This window comes from Lytechinus pictus, chromosome 6 (assembly GCF_037042905.1).
Source record: "Lytechinus pictus isolate F3 Inbred chromosome 6, Lp3.0, whole genome shotgun sequence".
In the NCBI taxonomy this organism is placed as follows: domain Eukaryota; kingdom Metazoa; phylum Echinodermata; class Echinoidea; order Temnopleuroida; family Toxopneustidae; genus Lytechinus; species Lytechinus pictus.
In genome coordinates, this window is record NC_087250.1 from 16,223,857 (window position 1) to 16,246,556 (window position 22,700).

At 37.0% G+C, this 22,700-nt stretch overlaps 1 protein-coding gene across 1 annotated transcript; it reads left to right on the forward strand.

Moving 5' to 3' along the window:
- The first annotated feature begins 3,681 nt into the window (after positions 1–3,681).
- LOC129262882 (MAM and LDL-receptor class A domain-containing protein 1-like) lies at positions 3,682–22,044 on the forward strand. The gene is made up of 14 exons (XM_054900860.2): positions 3,682–3,831; positions 4,212–4,544; positions 5,441–5,749; positions 6,792–7,063; positions 7,574–7,697; positions 8,214–8,360; positions 9,315–9,577; positions 9,982–10,078; positions 10,520–10,719; positions 11,332–11,487; positions 11,949–12,078; positions 13,029–13,165; positions 13,745–14,006; positions 18,687–22,044. The coding sequence occupies exons 2-14, from the start codon at positions 4,424–4,426 to the stop codon at positions 18,938–18,940; spliced, it is 2,472 nt and encodes an 823-aa protein (XP_054756835.2). The 5' UTR covers positions 3,682–3,831; positions 4,212–4,423; the 3' UTR covers positions 18,941–22,044.
- Positions 22,045–22,700: the final 656 nt, after the last annotated feature.

Consider the following 22,700-nt stretch of genomic DNA (forward strand, 5'->3'; position numbering starts at 1 on the left):
ATGGGTTTCTGCCACAGAAATGATGCGAGCGCGAAGCGCGAGCTGAACTTTTTTATATTCCAATCTGAAAAGTGGACATTTTGAGCACGATATTAAATAAAGAACGCTTGCTGATTTCCATGTAACATTACAATCTTATTTTATTTTTGCACATGGAGAATTATTGGGGGCAAAACGACCTGTTTGCCCCCCAATATTTCCATTGGTGAGGCGATCGCAACCCTGCCCCCCAGGATCGACGCCTCTGAATGTTTATATTATCATAATTATATTATGTGCAGGTATATGATGTTCATATGTAGGGATATATTTTTTTATGATATATCATTTATAGTCCATGTAGGGATGTAATTTTTTATATATTATTATATTCCATGCTGTATGCAGGTATAATGGTGTTCACCCATAATTTGAATCCCGAATCGGAGGTCACTGATTACGAGCTTCCATACAGCTACCCATTCATTGTGACGTATGAGAGAGCGTCATTAACACAGATAGCTGCTGCAGCTGACATCAGTGGAGAATGCACGCAATTTATTAAGGTATGACTAGAAGAAAATAATCACCTAACCATTAAATAAATCAGCTGATAATGTAGACAAGATAGCAAAATAAATGAATAAAGATTGATTGAAGAACAAGCTTGACAAATATCTGAGCGTAAATGGTTTGCTTCAAACATTTATTTTACACACGATTATAGGTCTGAATAGTAACTTTACATGTTTCAATTTTGAAGGCCGTGCAGAAAAAATTAAGCAATTAGACTTACTTACACACACGTTCGCAAACAGAATGGCGTCTAGTCATTACAAAGATATATAATAAAGTTGAAAGACATTATTAGATACGAATGAATGGATAAATGATCGAATAAAGGATCAAAACATGAAGAGGAACCAAAGACATAAGATGAGCTAAAATGGGGGAAAAATGTACAAGAACGAAAGACGAAAAAAGAAGATACAATAGAACAGATAGCATAGAAAATAGATGAAGAGTCAGGGGAAAAATGAAGATTTCTAAATTTTTCAATGATAAAATGAATCTCTATATCATATAGGCCTACTGCTTATAAAACTACAACATAATAAATAAGTTAACAAGCCACTATTAACGATTGCACATTCAACACTCGAAATGATTTAAGTACTTTCTCTATTGTACTTACTAATAGCTTGGGTGTACGGAGGTTGCACTGACTGGCTATACAGCATGGTATGACAGGCATGGTGATCAAATGAACTACTGGGGAGGTGCCCCGGAAAACAGCAGCTCGTGTGCCTGTGGGAGCAAGGGTATGATTAACAGACTTTTCTATTTGGTACACTGTAAAAACTGTGGTGTTAAACTGACACCAGTTGGTGTTAATAGAGGACCACATCCTGAGGTGTTGAAATTACACCCTAGAGATTGAACACAACACTAAAGAGTGTAAATGTAACAACCACATGTGTTGTTATAACACATATAGGTGTTAAACTAACAACGTCAATTAACACCGGTGTAAAATAACTGGTGTGGTCCTCTATGTACACCGGTTAACACCACAGTTTTTTGCTGTGTACAATATTAAGTAGAATGGTGAGGTAAGTATGTGACTGGTCATGCGCATTTCTATTACGTAAACTAGGAATTACATGAAATTCATTGATTTGACGATGTAATAAAATAACCACTAACTTGACTACGCTATGAGTAACGTGCTATTAAAGTGCTGCTCCACTACTGTACCAACATTTTATTTCATGAATGACATGATATCGCGATTAGTCTTATATCAATAAAAATATTCAATTAACTGTCACCACATAATTTATTATGTGAAGTGAGCGAGCAAATAATTAACAATGTCAATACAAAAAATGCGATAAATTTGTCATTTTATTTACAATTTCCACATTTTTTTCCAATTGTATTTTGTTTTTCTCTCTCCTGTTGTTGGTCGTGGAACTTTTTTAGGGTCATCGCTCCTGAGCCCCCCATCATCTGTATGCCTTTGTATAATACATAACCCGTATAGCGAAAAGAATTCGATAAATTGTAGGTTTAGATGCTTTATTTGTAAATAATAATGAATAAAGAAATACATATAAAGTGAAAAAAAAATCCCACCGTTGTAGATTGAGAGAGAAAAAAGTAACCATGTTTTTCAGGTTCTTGCATAATCAGCAGTTTGCCCTGTAACTGCGATGGTAAACTCAAGTTTGTACCGTTGGAGGACAGTGGTAATATTACCCAGAAGTCATCATTACCAGTTAGTGAAATACGCGTCGGGGACACGGGAGGTAGTTTTGAAAAGGCTGACGTCACTCTAGGCCCACTGTACTGCAAAGGCGAAGACCCACAATGTAAGTATCTATGGAACGCCAGATGCAACAAAACGCGTGAAACACATAAAGTTTCACAGACTCGTGCCTAAAAGAGTACGCACGAGTAATTCAAAATCTAATTCACCTGTGTGTTTTATCGTAGCCCAGTATTTAGCAGATTTGCAACATCAATGAATATTAAAACACAAAGTAAACAGGTTTTCTTAAAGTTGCTTAATATTATTACGCTTCATGTTGAGAATCAAATGATGCGACGACGCGGATACCAAGTGTTGAGTCATACGAACAAATACGGAGGTAAAACAAATCATACCTTCTTTCATATATCATTTAGCCATCGTAATGGATCAGTTTGAATTCACTATCCTGACCAATACAAGAACTCCTGGACTTTTCATAGCAGAACTCGTAACAGCAAGCGCTCAGTTGTGTGCTGAGGCGTGCATCGCTCAGGATTCCTGCCAATCACTCTCATACAATAAAGACAATGGTACGTGTATTCTAAAGGAACGTGGAGACCCGATTACGTCACGGATTAGAGACGCCGCCTGGAATGAATACCTGCGAATATGTGAGTACATTAAAAAGCACAAAACTCAAATCGACCCGTGTTTTCAAAACTATTTCAACTTATTTATTCATTTATAGAAATACACAATATTGTGTAAACAATTTTTATAAATTTCGTGTAATCAATGCCAATGTATTATGAATCAATAATAAAGAGGGTCAGTAACAAGTCAGGGAACAATGTTCTTATGTCAGCTATTCATGTTTTAAAGAAAGAAGATTCACCGCCCTTTCACACGGTTAAAAAAAAATCGGAATTTGAATGATGATTCCAGAGAAAAATAAGGCTAATGACGATTTTTTTAGCACGTGTGAAACCAAACTCGAATCACGAACGCCAATCAAAATCACGAATTCATTTTCTACTTCGGAGGTGAATTCCAGTTCAGTTTCGATCACTCAAATTACGGTACGAATTTTACGTGTGAAAGGCTTGACCTCCAAAACACCTTTGAGGGGCGGAGCTTACGTGTTCTTTCAAGCACTTCCGTATGTAATACAATTGTCATGCACTCATTGTCGTGCACTGACAAGTCACCATTGTCATGCATTGACTAGTCACCAAGGACACATAGGGCCTACCGCCTTCGCTCTGGAATTCGAATTCAAATCAGTTTTCGAGTGAGCGTGTGAAAGGTCCGATGATTCGAAAGACGAATTGCATTCATCGTTACAATGATGATTCAAGATTCACGTGTGAAAAGACCCTAAGAGCATTTCGATACTGTACATCATATATTATGTTCGAACCTACATGTATCTTAATAAGGGCCCGCCGATGACAGGTCAGTCAACTGTGATTTCGGAAAAGATGGGTGTGGCTGGATTCAAGACTTATCCGACGATGCTGATTGGATAATATCAGACGGTAACCAAGGTAACGTGAGAAGGACTGGCCCTCTTCGTGACCACCGTGACACATCAGGTTAGTTTAACCCCACCCTGTCCCGTTACGAAAAGCGTAGCATTTTATCGTAGGAATGAATATGATATTGGTTGGTCGTAAAAATCAACTGTATAAATTCTATTGCACTATGTCAAAGGCCACATGAAGTGTATTTGCTCGTGAAATTGCTTAAAGACAAATGTTTCTTAAATTAATAGTAGATATGTATGATTTTACAACAAAACAACATGCGAGATAATAGTGTAAATTGCTGTTACATGAAATAAAAGATTATACAGAATTTGCTATTATAATAGCTTACATGGTTTACATAGCATGTAAATGAGTTTCAATTTATCTACTAGAAAACTATTATCTCTCCTTACAGTCAACCAACACAACACCATGTTTTCTTTCAGGCCGCCATTACTCTGGTATCAGATCAGTACGGCTCGTTGACGGACCAACACCGCGCGAAGGACGAGTCGAGATATTCTACAAGGGCCAATGGGCGTCCGTCTGTGGCATCACGTTGTCTCTTCCGCAGGGCAATATTTTGTGCCAATCCCTGGGATTCGGTGACGCGCGTCACGTGACTGCCAATGCATCGTACGTTCAAGGATCGGGTGAGATGGTGGTTGATCTACAGTGTAATGGCGACGAGGGTGATATCAGGGAATGCCCTATGCGAGACATAGGTCATACCGCCTGCCCACACACAGACGAAGCTGGTGTAGTATGTTCCCCAGGAGGTCAGTATGATGGATTTATATCAGTGTTTGGTGTTGACAGCTCGTGCTGAGTGTATTTTACACAAACCTAAACACCGAACTTACAAAAAAAAATATGCTCATGGGAATTTGAATAGGTATAACGGGTGGTGTTGTACCTATTCCTATATAACGGATGGTGTTAACCATATGGATTTTTTCCCCCAGTGTCACAGCTAAAAACTTAAGACGATGCTGATGCATCGTTCAGGGAGGCAGTGTAGCTCAGTCGGTTAGAGCGCCTGTTCCGGATAAGATCGTAGATCTCAACGTGCGTGGGTTCGAGTCCCGCAGCATGCCGGAAGACGTCTAACAAAAAACTGATGCTAGCGTTGTGTGTTAGCGTGCCTCACCGCTGTGTTCAGTGCGGGTGTGAATGCAGTTGGAAAACACTCCGTCCATCGGAAAGGACGCAAATGTTGGTCCCGTGTATAGGAGAGTCACAACCTATGCACGTTAAAACCAATACACTATTCGTCAAAGAGTAGGGTGTTCACCCGGTGTATTGCACCTGCCGGTCCCCGGTACTACAATACTGCAAGAATCTTCAAGATTGAAGGAGGCAGTGTAGCTTGAAGAAGAAGAAGAAGAAGAAGAAGATGCTGGACTGACTTGACCAAACGAAACTAATCAGGGTTATTAATGATAATGCCCCTGTTTAAAAGAATAAACATATACCACCATGATTAAAAAAATTGGACACTGCCTACTATCAGTTTTAAAAATAGAAAATAAATTGAAATTGAAATTGAAAAATATGGAAATTTGTAAACATGAGCGTCTCTGGAAATTCAGAGGTCAGTATGCGCAACAATGATATAATATAAACTTAAATGACACTACCAAGGAGTTTAGAATACACCTTTGCTCTTTCACAGTGAGATTGACCGGGGGTGTCACTCCTAGAGAAGGCACGGTAGAGTTACTATACAACGAATCTTGGGGTTCTATTTGCCACACCAACTGGGATATCGACGATGCCAATGTAATATGTCGAGGCTTAGGATACGACAGAGCCCTCAACGCTGTTGGATCAGCATTCTACACTGAAGGATCTGGTGAGATTCTCATAGATGATGTGTCTTGTACAGGGTCTGAAGAGAGTGTCTTTGACTGCGGACATTCACCAATCGGAGAAACAACATGTGTCCATGATGAAGATGCTGGTGTTGTTTGTTCGTACGAAGGTAAATCCATTATCATGTTAATTTGCAAGTACCTCATACGCTTATAGCGGTTTTGTGGGTCTTTGAGTTAAGAAAGAGAACCCTTGTTCAGTTTACTTTCATTATTAATACTCAAATGGCGAGGTGGAATTATATATATTCAATCTGAGACGACGTGGTTTCATTAAGCGTGGGCATTTCTTTTCTTTTCATACAATAGGACATTGACCTCCTTATTTTTTTTCAATTAGCTTCTTTGCTTCATTGACAGAGGCCTAATGTAGATACCGAGAGCAGTGTCGTGAATCTTTGAGTTGGGAAAGGGTATACCTCAATATTTTGCTGGATCCAGTGTACCATTCTTCACTTTTCATCATCAATACTCAAATTAAAAGGAAAAATTAAAGAGAGTCAAATTCAAACAACGTGATTGCATTGATTTTGGTTAAATCGTGGATTTCTTTTTAAATCAAAGTAATGAATTCCCTCTGATTGATAGTGTAATTATATAACCATTGGCAATTTATTATTTATCATTTTGTTTGGTAGGACTTCGCATTTCCAGCTCCGTATAATTGGAACATAAACTTTTTGGTGTCATTTACCATGCTGCGATTTATTATTTCGGTTTTCGAATCACCCGTATTTCACTGCCCAGGAATGTTCAATCTGTTTCAGAATGTGGACATCTATTCCATAATAAATTATGAAAAATGAACGGGTGTAGGTGTTACACTGCAAAAACTCTGGTGTTGATTTTACACCAACCCGGAATCTATATAACTCCACACCAGAGAAGTGTTAAACAACACCAGTTTGGTATTGGTCTTACACCAGATAGGTGTTTATACAACACCAATTAGTATTAAAACAGCATCGGTTTGATTCCAAACTAATGTTTCAATACTTCTGTGGTGTGGACATATATAGATTCCAGGCTAGTGTTAAATCAACACCGGAGTTTTTGCAGTGTAGGCCCGAGTTATAGATTTCAAGCTGACAATGTTTTCTTTTATTGATATGTTACTAAACCACTCTATACCTTCTTTAATATTTTAAATAGATGATTCAGAGTTCTATCGTCTTAAAGGATCGTATCTCTACATCGACTCCAGTGAACAACTCTCTACAGCAAATATCACCAGACTGCAAAGTCCAATTATACAAATACCCGTCGCAGAGGGCGCTTTATGCTTCAGGTTTTGGTATTACATGTTTGGTGAAGATGCCCAATCACTGAGAGTGTATGTCAATGATGTTGAGGATGGTGTTGCTAGTGGAGAGATAGCTTTTGAAGTAAGTGGTAACCATGGTGAGCAATGGATTATGGACCAGGTAAGTCGTGACGTCATAATGACACTTTGGTTTAATATCCTTTTGGTCTAATTGCAGCATGAATTGCAATTTAATTTTTTTTTTTAGATTTTCAATAAATCAAACTGCAAATTTGGCATTTGCGCGTGTTTTCCTTCAACGGGCCCCTTTATTTTGTATATCATTATCAAATACCGATTTAACTCCAATGAATTTCGGCTATTATGTTGATCGTGATTTCAATGATAGCTTGTGCGGGGAATGTAAACCTATATATGTGAATACTGATAAGATTGCCACCCTTGACTAGTTTATTGAATTCTATGGACTGAATTAAGGAGAAGCATTGTCCTCTTTTGTTACCTTTGAAACTATCAGAAAGAAAACATTCAGTGCAGATAACCCTTATGAAGCGGTACCACAGTCTAATTGACGATTCTTTGACTTCTATGATGTACGAGATCGATCGTTTAGCTCTAGCAACCTTAGAATTTCGTATTCCTCTCTGTGCATGACGTATTTTATCCATAGTTTGACATCGTTGGAAATGATACAGCTCCGTTCACTGTAACAATCGAGGCTGTCACAGGTGTTGGTGTTAATGGTGACATAGCAATCGATGATATTGAAGTACTAGCCGGAAGCTGTCCTTACGGTAGGCCATACCTTCATATGTTATCTTTATTTAGTTTGTTTTTATTGCTTTTCACCTATGATAAAGTGTATATACATGCATATATATATATAAATATATATATATATGTATAAACATATATGTATATACATATATATATATATATATATATATATATATATATATATATATATATATATATATCTACTACTATTACTACTACTACTACTACTACTTCTACTACTACTACTACTACTACTACTACTACTACTACTACTACTACTACTACTACCACTACTACTACTACTACTACTTCTACTTCTACCACTATTGCTACTGGTAGTAGTACTTCTTTTTGCTTTAAATATTTGGTAGTAGAGGTGGGTAGAAGTAACGACTAAAATTGTAGTCAACCTTATTTGTATCAACAGCATGTTTTGGCTACCTCTCAATTCACAGAACACTTGAGTTCTAATGACTACATTCATCTGCCTTTTATTGCTTAATCTCTGATTTATATTACCTTTTCCAACGCAGAACCGATGTCTTGTGACTTCGAAGAGACGTTCATCTGTGGTTTCATCCAGGATGAAGAAGATAATGCTGATTGGAGGAGAGGAAAGGGTGACGTCATACAGGACGATGAGAAACCTCCTTATGACAACACCTTCCATGATATCCATGGTAAATTTCGCCGGTTATGTTTTTTGAAATTATGCGTAACGAGAATATTTTAATCGGTCTACATTTAAATGGGTAATATCATCGCTTGCTCTAGGTGGCCTAATGTGGACAGTCACGGATCCGGGGGGGGGGGGGGGCACGTGGCCCCCCTTTGAGAAGCAAAATAAAAAAATTGTACTGTAAAAATTGCCATACAAACAAAAGTGTGCCCCTCTTCAAATTGAACCCCCCCTTTTTTGTTTTGCTTGTCAATTTTTTTGGGATACGAAATATCCTTTATTTGTGGTTGAAAACCTTTTTATTTTGCTTGTCAATTTTTTTTCGGGTACGAAATGTCCTTAATATGCCCCCCCCCCCTTTTGGAAAATCCTGAATCCGCCTCTGAATGTTGATGTGGTTAAATGTACATTTTTGACGCATTCCTTATTAGTGTACATGGTACATCTTTATAAACATGATCCACTAAACTGTGAGATACCGCAGGTATCCGTTTTCGTGCCATGACTTTTCTAAGAACAATATGATTCCAAAATGCCGTTTAATAAAATCACTTCTTGGTCTCTTGTTCGATTAATAAATTATCTGGTGCAACTTTTTCGCCTTTGATATCGATGCATTGCAAGTTTAAGTTGAATCGTTGTTTGTTTTATTTTCCTTTTTTCACCGCCTAAATATATGAAGAAAAAAAATCATTGATGTATACTCGGCAGGTTAAATGATAGAAGGATGTCATCGTGCAGACCCCAACCCCCCCAAAAAACATAAAGATGATGAGACAAAATAGTTTATCAAAATTTACACGCTAGGTGTAAATTTTTTTATTTGTAAAACCTTAAGCTGAAATTATTAATAGAATATATGAATTAGGTAATGATAAATTTGAATGTTGATGTGATTTTCCCGCCTTTTCTTTTTTTATAGAATATTTTTATGTTATTTGAATCTTGTTGTCAGGATACTACATGTACTTCGATTCCAATGAGACGGTTCAAGGGTCAACCGCTCGCTTGTGGACCCCGCCCTATACATTCCCCGGTCAACATTGCCTCACATTCTTCCACTTTATGCACGGAAGTGAGATAGGCAGTCTGCAAATTTACGCTATTGAGTCAGGGGGGACAATTAGTGGTAGCTCCCCCGTTTGGGCTCGTATTGGTCCGCAAGGGTTTGAGTGGATAAAGGCTGCAACTACAATTGTGGCTGACTCGAATTTTCAGGTACGAAGTTCATCGTCAATGTTTTTTTGCAATGTCAAAACGTCAAATTTTTACACTAATATATTTTGGAAATGGCTTTTTTTTTTAAATAGTGTCTTGACTAACTTTTTAATACTATTGTAATAAATGTCAAACATCGATCCTTAACGTTTACTCTCGCTTTGTTATGTTTCTTAAGTATCATGTATATGTATGTCACGCATTTTACAGCACCACAGAGGTTGTCATTAGAAAGCATTTTCCATTTGCATGCCCTATTCTCTAATCTGAATGAATAAACAATAATTTTATAACTTAAATCAATAAAAAAACTGAATAAAATGATTAAAAAAGAACAGATGAAGGATTTAAAAAGTTATGAATAAATTAATGACATACGGATTGAATTGTCACCTTTTTTGCAGGTTGTTTTTGAAACAACAAGTGGAGGACCTACATATTCCAATATCGCCATTGATGACGTCACCATTACAAAAGGCCCCTGTGTACGGTCGCTGCAAGGTTTGCATTAATGTTATCGTCAACATGGTCAATGATGATGAAATATTAATATTCAAAACGATGACTAAATACTTCGAGTAAAGAATTTGAAAGTTCGTTGGTTTTCTCCTAAGGGATGGATGTGCATCGTGTGTGTGTGTTGGGGAGGGGGGGGGGGGGGGGGAGAAATAGGGCCTATCTGTAACGCACTTCTATGTTCTATGTAGAATTGGAATGATATTAATTAAGTTTTGATTTGTATTATATATGTCAGACAGTTAAAGTAAGCAGATGAAATAGTTGACAATACTTGCGTCATTTCTTGAGCATGTGTTACAGCTTTACAACCAAAAATGAATTTCCTTATAATATTTGACGCTTTCTTCACCTTTATACAAATGTATCACAAAAGGGACGGATAACCGGCAATATACCCATACATATTTTTCGCTCTTTTCTCAGATGAAACGAGCACCACAAATACCGGATGCAGGAAGGCTATCGGCTCTCGGTTAGGAGTAGAAGATGGCCGGATACCCGATTCGGATTTCAAAGCTTCTTCGGACAATGGCATAAGTGAACCGTACATGGCAAGGCTTAACAGCTACGCCACCAGCGGTGGTTGGATGCCAGCTGACGGAGAACAAAGTAGCTGGATTGAGGTATCAATTCTCTTTACATCCACTTACTATTGTGAATTTAGAATGACATTACGTGTGCAAGAGAAAATAAACTAAGTCAGTTAATACGCAGGTGGAGCTTTTTAAGGATCCTCCTTACTCTCTTGGCGTTAAGAACACCTCAACTTCGAAATCCGATTATCATGATTATGATTTAAACAAAACAATTGCTTTTTTTACGTAGTTAACGAAGATTGACTGCTGTACTGCAGAGATCACGTTACAAAGTGCTCCGATTTCGGTTTGATTTTGCCGGGCTAAATTAAAAATAATAATAATGAGCGCCACCTATCTAGAAATATTCTATTCCGAGGCACGTTATTATTATTATTACCCCGGCTTTAGCTCGAGCTGCCTTTCAGCGCTCATGAATTCAAGGAATTAATCTTGCCGGGTACTCATTCACCTTACCTGGGTTAAGTGCAAAACAATGTGGAGAAATTTCTGGCTGAAGGAAATTACGCCACGGCTGGGATTACGCTTGGATGTGGGCACAAAAGCTAGATGGACACACACAGTTACACGTTTTACCCCATCATGAAATTAAGGAGAACCATCATGTCTCTAGTCATTCTCAATTGATTTCATTCTTAGGTTGATTTTGGTCTTCGACGTTGGTTGACGGGCGCCCTCACACAAGGTGTGTTACAGTCATCAGAATGGAGTACATTGCTATCATTCTCTTATATCAACGAGAGCAACGGAAGATCGTTCATTGCTGAACATGAGTGTAATTTACCGGGAGGAAAGGTATGGTTCTAAAGTACACAGCTTCAACACTGTGTGAACACATGGTAACCATGTGCACGGCCACGGTCATGACGTTGCATGGAACATAGTATAGGGGGTGGGGCGCATACTGAAAGTAAACAATAGTGTGCATATTGTCAGCTGTCAATAAATAACATCAAGATAAAGTATTATGTGAATGATATTTCTGTTCAAGTTCATTATGGTTGCGATAAATATCCCACTCATACATATGTCATCAACAGCATATTAGATTTGATTTCTTGTGTACATCTTTTCAACCTTTTCTTGTACAATTTCAGTTTCTTAAAATTATTTAAATTAAAGAAAAAAAGGAGCTTTAGTTACTTGATTTTATTCAGTGTTTTCTTTCGGTCATTCTGCTTTATCCTGATACGTGGCAAGAATTGAATTTTTAATATGCATCACCAAATAAACGTTTGGTCTTCTTTTTCTTTCAGATTTTTCGAACTAACTTTGACAGCAATTCAATAGTGACTACCCTGTTTCCCAAGCCAATACTCTCAGCAAACATTCGAATCCACGTTGAGGGCAGCCATTCAAACAGCGCCCTCAGGTTTGAAATACTAGGTAAGATGAACACCCCTCGAAATAAAAACCAGTATACCGTTTTATAGAGACTCGTGATACATGTTATAATAACAAATGCAAAGTTGTTATAACAAATTTACCACCAGCCAATCATAATGATTTCAGTAGCATTCAACTGCTATTGCAAATTTTATATTATAACACGGGTCGTGTGGTCCAGTGGATAGAGCATTGGACTCATAATCGCAAGGTTGTGACTTTGAATCCCCACTCTGCCATTGTCTCCACTTTGATAAAAAGGCCCAAGAGTAATATCTGTCGTCTATAAGGTCACGCAGCCACTATGACTGATTAACCTAGACGTAAAATGACTCCTAGGTAATTGGTTATATACCAGCTTGGCGTTTACAAGCAAAATGCTGTCCTGTCGAGTTCTTACGCGAGTTACCATAAACAGAAACAGAAACAAGTTTTAAGACGGCCCTTGAGCACCCTGGAGCTGCTTGCATAGTGGGTAAAACTTGGTAAAATTGACAACATATTCCAATTTGAGCCGAGTCATAGAGAAATATAAATATGTAAATATAATTGGATAAATACGCCGTTGTATATTTATATCTGATTGTTTTGAAGGGCTAAAAGTGGCTGCAAAAAGGCAAGTTGATCTCTGTGTTGGAAAAGTATCACTCTATAATTTTATACTATTATTTGCAGCGATCAAATGGTATGTAACTTAATAACAATGCTTATCATGAAACGTAACAATGCAATCAGAATTACGGGCTCCAGAAGAAGGGGAAAATTGGCTAGCTATGTCGAATTTCAACGAAACTTTCATGATACGAGACCTTGATTATTACGATCGTGATAACTAATACTGTTACACATAAAACCTTCCGAATTCTTCAGCAACAATGACGAACGCAACTTTCTTTAATGATCAATACATGAGCTCAACTCATCTTGATATTGATTTTGTTGTCTTGAAGGGATGCAAGATATCGACTGTAATGATCTGTATGTAAGTGGGCACACAGAGAGTGGCATGTATACTATTAGACCAGCTGACGATGATCAGTCGTTGAGGGCGTACTGCGATATGGTTTCTGATGAAGGCGGTTGGATGGTAAGTTTGATTTCTTTTTAAGAAATGGACACAGCAATCTAATTATCAATTGAACATACTTCAAATGATCAGTCGAGTTTAAGACAAATGAGCACTTTCCGTACGTACACACGATCGACGAATCAGAGCAGTTGTTTAGAGGATTACTCTGCCGAATTGTTACTGATACAAACTATTAAAAATATGTCTATCAATTAACTATTTGGGGTTTAAGTTCCCTTATTGTAAGTGTTTTAAAGCGATGTAAATATTAGGGAAAATAGATTTTCTTTCATTTTATTGTCCTTTCCCCCATTTGTTTCTTGGGGGGAGGGGGGAGTTAAGAAGAGAGTTGCCACTCATATCATAAAGATTAATGCTTAACAGATTACGTTAAATTTTCAAAAAAAGATTATCAATTGCAATTTAGTTGAAAATCTTGGATAGTAGGGTCTAAGGTTTACAGTTGGGTGAAACAGTAATTAATTTTCATGTTCATGATTATTGAGTTTAACCTAGCGCATGCAAAAATGAATTTTCAACCGTTATTGAAATAACATTTAAGTTTCTAATCTTTTCTAATGTTATGAAAAATACCAGATCTTTCAGCGTCGAACGAATGGTAAAACATCTTTCTCCAAGACCTGGTCGGATTATGAAAATGGGTTTGGCGCCCTGACCGGTGAACACTGGATAGGACTCAAGATTCTTACTAGGATCTTAGCTCAAAGGCCATATGAACTTCGTATTGAACTGGAGTACGCTAACGGGACCATGTATGTAGCCGACTACCCGGGTTTCTCGGTTAGTAATCGCTCAACCGGATATCGGCTTAATATCGACGAGCTTGAAGGCAGTTCAGGTAAGAATAATATTTATATTAAGTAATGAAGAATATCCCGGACAATACCGAGTAATGTCGACCGCGAATGCCGAGCAAATGATTAAGAGAAATAGAGCTAGCCAACCATGGGCGGAAATCTATCTCGAAAGGTAGGGGGGACAACGGGCTGATCCAGCTAGCCTTGGGGGGGGGGGGGGGGCAAAAACATTTTCAGCCATATGTTAATCCCCGATCGGCCGCTCGAAGGTAATTTTTGTCTGTTTCATTGAAGGAGTAGTCCTTATGGTCACTTTTTAGCTTTATTCTTATAAATCAACATAAATATATGATATCATTGTCCTTATTTATATAATGCGAGCGCGAAGCGCGAGCAAATTTTTTGGGGAAAATTTATGTATTTTTTCCCTAAAATTTGAACATTTTGGGCAATGTTTGTTATCCTGAAAAAGATGTATATACAACTAAATATTTACCACGACCGCGAAGTGCGAGCAGAGGTTAACTGGTGGAAAAGGTACCTGTTAAAGACTGCTTGCAATTAGCCATGAAGACGTTACATATTTCAACAATCAAATAATGCGAGCGCAAAGCGCGAGCTGAAATCAGTTTTTGAATTGTTTACCTAATGACTGGAAATTCTAAGCACTTTTTGTAACTTAAACATATAATAGGTATATAACTAAACAATTGATGCGAACGCGAAGCGCGAGTGGAAAGTTGTGAGATTTAGACCTAAGAACGAGACACTCTATTCATGTTTTGTAAATCATGAAAAGGATGAGTAATTGGGGGTCTTTCTTACACCCGGTCCTTACATAAATAAAGCGAGTGCAAAATGCAGCCAGAAAATGTTCATATACGTTTAATTTGAATTGATCGAAAAGGTACTTGTTAAGGACTGCTTGCACTTAGCCATGAAGACGTTACATATTTCAACAATCAATGCCAGCGCGAATCGCGAGCTAAAAAATTTTGACATTTTTTCAAAAGAATCGAAAATTTTAATCAATTTTTGTAATCGTGAACAGGGTAGCTATATAACTAAACAATTGATGTAAGCGAAGCGTGAGCAGAAAAATTCGAGATTTAGACCTAAAAACGGGACACTCATGTTTTGTAAATCATGAAAAGGATGAGTAATATGGGATCTTTCTACATTAATAATGCGAGCACAAAATTTTTGATATTGTAATCTGAAACTGGATAATGATTTAAATAGAGAACAAATTGAATATCTGAATAAACATAAGCGTTTTTCAGATTTAGAACTAGAATCTCGGCATTTTACACATCTATCAGCGAGCGCGAAGCGCGAGCTTAAACTTTTTGATATTCTGATCTGAAAAAAAAAAGAGTCAATTTCAGCTATATATTTCATGCACTTTGTAGGAAAATTGTGAGGTGGATATGGATCACACTTAATATTTCATTATTATTTGAGTTTTGACATAGGACCGGGACATCCTTATAGGACAAGTCATATGAAAATGATGACTATCTTCCTATTCCTCTTACTAAGCGCGAGATGAAACAAAAGGGACAATTTAATCATTAAATTTATATCTTATTTATTAACGCATTTTGCGGGCGAGAAATCTGATGATATTATGGCCTGAAAACTGGACATTTCAAGCACTTTTGTAATTAGGAATAGAATGCATCAGTTAAAATATTTTTAACCATCAATGCGAGCGCAAATCGCGAGCCAAAATCTTTGATAAACTGTCATGAAAATCAATATTGAGACATACATAAATCGCCAATCAAAATACAATTAGCACTATCTGCTACGTTTTGACAATCAGGCTTGAAAAGGGATATTTTCAATCTAAATGGAATACACAAAAATAATAGGTACTGAATAAATCGAATTTTGCGAGCGCTCAGTGCGAGTAGAAAATGCCAATATTCAGACCATAAAGCTGTAACTTTTATAGATCACTTTTTTTAAAATCCGTTTGTAAATCACACAAAATAATGAAAGTTCGATTTCCGAGGTGAAATGTATAATGTATATTGACTTCCAAACATGATATTTAAGCTCCATATTGAAAAATCACCTAACAGACAATGCGAGCGCGAAGCGCGAGCGAAAATTTTATACAGTGACATGAAAGATTCTTTCCAAGTTTTCACCTCATCTTATTTTATTCACTCTTGAAAATTTGACAAGCAAAATAAACAAAGGTTTTCACCCAAAATGTAAGGTCATTTAGTCCAAAATACATGTATTATTTCGAATGTGAATGATGCATTTTCTCCATCATAAAAGACCAAAAATAGTAGGGGGGACATTTGATATTGTGTCCCCCCTACTATTTTTGGTAGGGGGGACACGTCCCCCTGTCCCCCCTGGGATTTCCGCCCATGTAGCCAACAATGCCGATTGGGTATCGCTATCCTTGACTACTCATTTGACAATGTCATCTACTTTCAACAATTCCTGAGAATGTTGTTGCATGACATAGTGGCATGTATCTTTATTGAGAGTTTGGTAGGACAATATAATTATGTTTACCTTCGCACGGGCTGTATGAGTTATATTAATGATACATTAATGAGTGTATAATTCATCGATATCGATAGCTAGTATCGATCCATGCGTGTTACGTTTTTTAAATGTACGTTCCTCACCTAGAATATAACAAATTTTATTAACAACCTTTGTTGATGAAATAAATATGTCATGGGCATGACTGCTTTGTGTTTGCAACCGCCCTGATTGTAAGGATGCTATACTTGAAAAATCAATCACCTTGTAAATAATTTATTCACCTTGACTTTAAAATCAAGTACATGTGGGTCTTCTTATTTCGTAGCTCATATTTCATAACATAGCTCATTGCCAGTAAATAAAGAAGCAAGGTTTTTATCGATGTGGACGACAAATCAATCTATTATTATAAAAGAGATTGTTAAAATGGCGTAAAATCAATATTAAACAAACTTTAACTCTTTGTGTTTTGCCGTATTTCTAAATAAATGATTTTTATCAAATTTCATTCATAACAATATACTTGTTTTTATCTTTGACTAAATATCTAAATTGAGGAAGATAGTGAAAAAAACCAATGGGCCTACGCAATATTGTTTCGAGGTTTGCTATGTTTTGCAGTTAAAAGAGTGGATTTTTATTTTCCTTCCTTTATATATAGCTGACACCGGTATCATCATTGAATATTGATTGAGATAATTGAAAACTGGATCGGACAGTGAAATGATGTAGATGAATGAATAACCAGCTTACGTTAATGTGTACAGCTGATTATACAAAAACTAAATAAATTGAATCATCTTGCTGTGTAACACAGTAATTGGATTTTCACTGTTTAATACGTTCATTCCTTGAATAAAATATACTTTTAGGACTACGACATGTTTGCTTAGAAGGGTTCTTCTCAGATAGTAGTAGTAGGAGTATCAAAATCAAGTAGTAATGCAAAGATATGTGTTTGTAACAAAAGAAGTACATATAGTAGCAGCAGAACGTAGTGATAGTAGTAGTAGTTGTAGTAGTAGTAGTGGTAGTAGAAGTAGTAGTATTAGTAGTAGTAGTAGTAGTAGTAGTAGTAGTAGTAGTAGTAGTAGTAGTAGTAGAAGAAGTAGGAGCAGCAACATCGATTACAGAAATAGAAGTGCAAAAATTGGTGTTAGTTACACAAATAGTAGCAGTATAGTCTAAAGTAATAGTAGTAGTAGCAGCAGCAGCAGCAGAAGTCAGTGGTAGTAGCAGCAGTAGTTGTAGTTGTAGTAGTAGAAGTAGTATAATCAGTAGCAGGAGCAGCAGCGGTAGTAGTTAAAGTAGTAGTATAAAGTACCAGTAGAAGTAGTAGTAGCAGCAGCAGCAGCAGCAATCTTAGTAATTAGTCTGCTAAGCAAACCTTTCATTGAGTTAAGGGTCTGAATGTGCAGCCTATCAATGGTATTGTGTACTGATAGCCCTCTCGCTTTATATTCAGTGTTATTTTTGTATGTGTTAGTCTTTGCGTGGAGACTCACTTGTTAATCAAAGTTTCAATCGGGGTCTGTACCTGCAGACTAAGTAGAAGCAGCACCAGTAGTAGTAGAAGCAGCAGTATTCATGGTAGTATTAGTATAGATAAGTAGTATTACTAGTAGTAGTAGTAGTAGTAGCAACAGCAGCAGTAGTAGTAGTTCTAGCAGTAGCAGCTCTACAATTACTACTACTAAGGGCCCCATTCCACAGAGGGGAGACCTTTGAAGGACCTTTCAAAGACAAAAAATTGACATGGTCTTACAGCAGTCTTTCAGAGGTCTTGCTCTCTGTGGAATGGGAGTTTAAGTGGAGGAGTATATATAAATTGTGTATATCAAAGAATTCAGATCGAGTTAAAAGTCACGTACAAAGTAAGGAGGGAATGTTTCTTTGATAATAGCAATGCTGACCAACCGACACCATCTGATTATTTCCTATTATCGTCCACAAATCACTCGCAATTGACCAAAATCAGATTTAGATGGCGTATACCCAGAATAAATCTAAATGCCTTTTTAATGGCAGGCATTTGATCATTACGCAGATCAGTACAGCTGAGTCTTCGATTAAAAAATCAATTCAACAGCTCTTGACAGCTCAAACTAGTAATTTGCCATAACGGGAAGCACCAAAGAGTTGGTTAGTCGATTTATTTTAACTTTCATTTTCATCCAATCTTCTTTTCTTCCCATAATGCTCAGATGACCCACTTGCCTACCACAACGGAAAATCCTTCGTGACCCCTGATCAGTTGCCTAGTAACGAGATGCCTTCATGTGATGGACCACGCCCATCTGGCGGATGGTGGTACGTCGGGCAATGCGATGGTCGCGTGAATCTGAACGGTTTGTATCCAGGTATGACTGGTGACGTCACACGTGAGATGTATTGCGAGGTTCCAAATGACGGTTCCCCTTTGATATACACACAGATGAAGATCAAACCAATATCCTAAAGGCTGTATGCCAAATTCGCCTTGTATATCACCTGCTGACTTCGTTTGGTCCTATAAACGTGATGAATCCGTTTGTGCACTTATATGTGTCTTAGCAAAAAAAAATCGCCACCAGCACCTTAATATAGCGATAATATTGAGACTTGTTATAAAAGGCCGTGTAGGTTGCGCTTAAGTTTTAAGGGTAGTAGTAAGGGCCAAATCAAACAGCCGGGTGAATGGAGTAAAAGCTAGCTAAAAATACATGTAGCTGGACAATTTTTCCTAGTCTTTCAAAGAACAAAGCTACGAAAAAATTACACACGTGAGAGAGATTACCAAATGTGCAATTTACCTAAATTTGCCGTAACAGGGTCGCGGATAAAGCATGTTTAGAAGCCTGTTAAATTGCGCATGGCTTTACGAAGAAAGTATTAAAATACCGGTCCATACACACGTGTACAGGGGTGTCACAGGGGTTCAAATGCTTTTTAAAGTAGTGAAAAAAAATGACAGAGGAAAAAAGAAGGGGAAAAATAATAAAGACTAAATCCTATCAAGATGTCAGATATGGATTGTGATACTCTATAATAACCCCTATTATTCAATTGAAACAAAAATGTCATCCCCTTTTGGTCGTTTTGCCCCCCCCCCCTTAAATAAGAAAAGTCACTGTGCTGTCCTCTTGAATGCGAATAATTTACAAAAGTAAAAAAACCAACTGTTGAATGGGATATGTGATCTTATATTGGATTCAAATAATCTGTTTAAATATGGATCTCTATCAATTGCTTAATTCAATGGTAGCCTTGTACAGAAAGAAACCATTGTAAAATGGTCGGCTGGCTAGCTTACACTCCACTTACCGAGCCGTTTAATTTTGACCATCACGGCTGCCCATTGAGATTTTCCCGACAGTTAAGCGCAACTTGCACCGCCTTTTGTAATAAGCTTATAATGAGGTGGAACTTCGTTGTCTTGTAGCAGTAATCGAATTTGTATTATGAACCATCTTTGACAGTCTAGACATGCCTAGATTATCATGGTGGTAAATGTGATGATCTCATATAGCACGTTGAAGTCGGAAATAATTTTTTTTACAGACTTACGAACTTTATGTATTAACATCCAATAAAAATTGATAATTTGTAATGTCTGTTACACCGGGAATATATTTTGGAAGTGGTAAATTGTTTATGAGCCATATTCTGCTTGTAGTGTATTTAATACATTTTAGTGTGCGATATTAGTGTGCAATGTATCATTAATTTATCACTTCATGTACTGACAATATTTGTGGGAATATGTGTTTGTGTGAAATGAGCCATATTCTGCTTGTAGTTTATTTGATACATTTTAGTGTGCGATATTAGTGTGCAATGTATCATTATTAAGTTATCACTTCACGTACTGACAATATTTGTGGGAATATGTGTTTGTGTGAAAAATAATATAATTTGTTTGTTGAATTAATGTTTTTGTTGGAAGTAGATTACATTGCATTGCAATCATAGACCTCACAATCGTCGACCTTTTAACAATTAAAGATGGATTTGACTCCATGAAAGACTGTTTATTTGAATGTACTTATCATTCTCGTATCACATAATCTATGGCAGCGTACTCGTCATCTACGACACCCCCCATAAATATATATATATAAATGTGTGAAATTATACATGTACAACAGCTTTGGCAACTCTTTTATTTAAATATTTTGTGAAAGAAAATGGATGAAGAGAACAATGGTAGGCGTAGCTATATATTTGTTCTCACTCACAATACCTGTTTGTGCATGCTGGATCTAATTTCATTACTGCATTCAGATTTATCGGGAACTTTTTCTAATATGAAAGCATAGTCATTACTATCAATATGAAGGGATGAAAGTGACATCATTAAGCTGGATCAATGCTAACTTTCAAAATAAACTGGTGCACACTTAAATATTGAATGATTACGTAATGTTACATTTAGATTATTTGTGTTCCTTGAAATATTGTGTCAGTTGTTGCCATAACATGGATGTAGTTGTGTGTTTAATCTAAAGAAAAAAAATTGCTTTAAAAATTGAGAAGTATTCGGTTCTATATATATTCTGGTTGTTCAGCGATCGGGGCTTAAATTGTGCATCAAGCGAGCCTGAAAATTTACGAAAAAATACCACCCTTCCCATCACTAGCAAGTGTAAAGAATTTTTATAAACAAAGTAACAGCTCATCAGTTAGGTTTAAATTATCTCATGCATTTAATATATCGTTGATATTATTTGATTAGGACTATTTGTATCGTCATAAAGAGTTTTAATAGTTCTAACACTAACGTACTGACTGAGAACACATGTAACACAATCACCATATTCTTTGCGATTTTCAATTCATTTTTTGATATATTGATAACATTAAATTGTTTTCGGTGATGATTGAATTTATAACATTATAATAATTTAATTCTCATAATTGTTATTTAATCATTAACGTCCTTATCATTATCGTTGTTGCTGTTATTATATATAATGTTATTACTCAAAAGTTCTCATAATTATACATATTAATCAGCCATAATAAACGTTGTTGTAGTAGAGGTAGCCATACAAGCATCCAAACTGCCATTGCTTCATTTAAAGTATAAAGAGCCGGGTGGGGGGCAGTCAGATATATTGCTGTACACATGCATGACATGCGTGAGGAAAAAAAAAACGCGTTTAAAGAGGCGTTTTTAAGATTTGGAACGCGGGCCGCGCGGGCACTCTTTAAGGGTATAAAAAACACCGATTTTTTTTTAAGGGTGGTGTTGAAAGACTGGTCAATGGGCAATCACGGGGTCAAACGTATTTGGGGTTTGTTTTTTCCAGCGCTTTCTTAAGGTTCATATTCTGACGACAACTTGTTTAGGGGCCAAAATGTCTAAATGAAGCCCTCGGAAAACTTGGTTAGGGGGTTGTTTTGCACAAAGCGAAAAAATCGTTTACGAGGTGTTAATTTTGTCACGCATATGTACAGCAATACATTTGACTGCCCCCAGGATAAAGAGCAAACCAATGGAGTCGACAACTATTGTTGAAGTAAATTATTCCAAAGCCTTTTATTTTGTTGAAATATAAATAATGATAATATTTCATTGTCAATACTTATCTCGTTCCCAGCTGTTATTGACTCACTGCTCTGCAAACAATGACTAATTATTGAAACAGGGACGCAGACAGAACTGACGAAGGCTCGGGCTGAGATCACCTGAAGACGTGGTTTGAATACGAAATGATTCCCCATCCCTGCAATTGTTTTGTGTAACACCTAGTTGACTCAGACCAGCTTGAAGGATATAACCCACATAAATTAAAAGGGTCGTCTGACTGATTTGCGTAAAGAAAATAGTCTCATAGTGGCAATTTTGAATGAATCCATTGTTCTGCAGACACGTAGTATTCTTTTGTAATGATAAAAAGAGGGTAGATCATGGCCGTACGCAGAAGGAAGACCCACGCCCCCCCACAAAAATTTTGAAAACTTGCATTTTCTACTGAAATCTTATACAAAATTAACCAAAGGTTACACGAAATCCTTTAATTTCACTTTAGGCACTGTAAACGGGCCCAAATTTCAAGCTCGGTCGGTTTGCTCCTCACGTTCGAATTTCTTGAATTTTTTTAAAGCGTCCTACCCCCCCCCCTCTCTGGAAAAGAAATTTGCTTACGGCCATAGGGTAGATGAAAATGACATGGTAATATCATGAACGACATTTACTATTCCAAATCACTCGAAACCAAAGATTTGTGATAGAA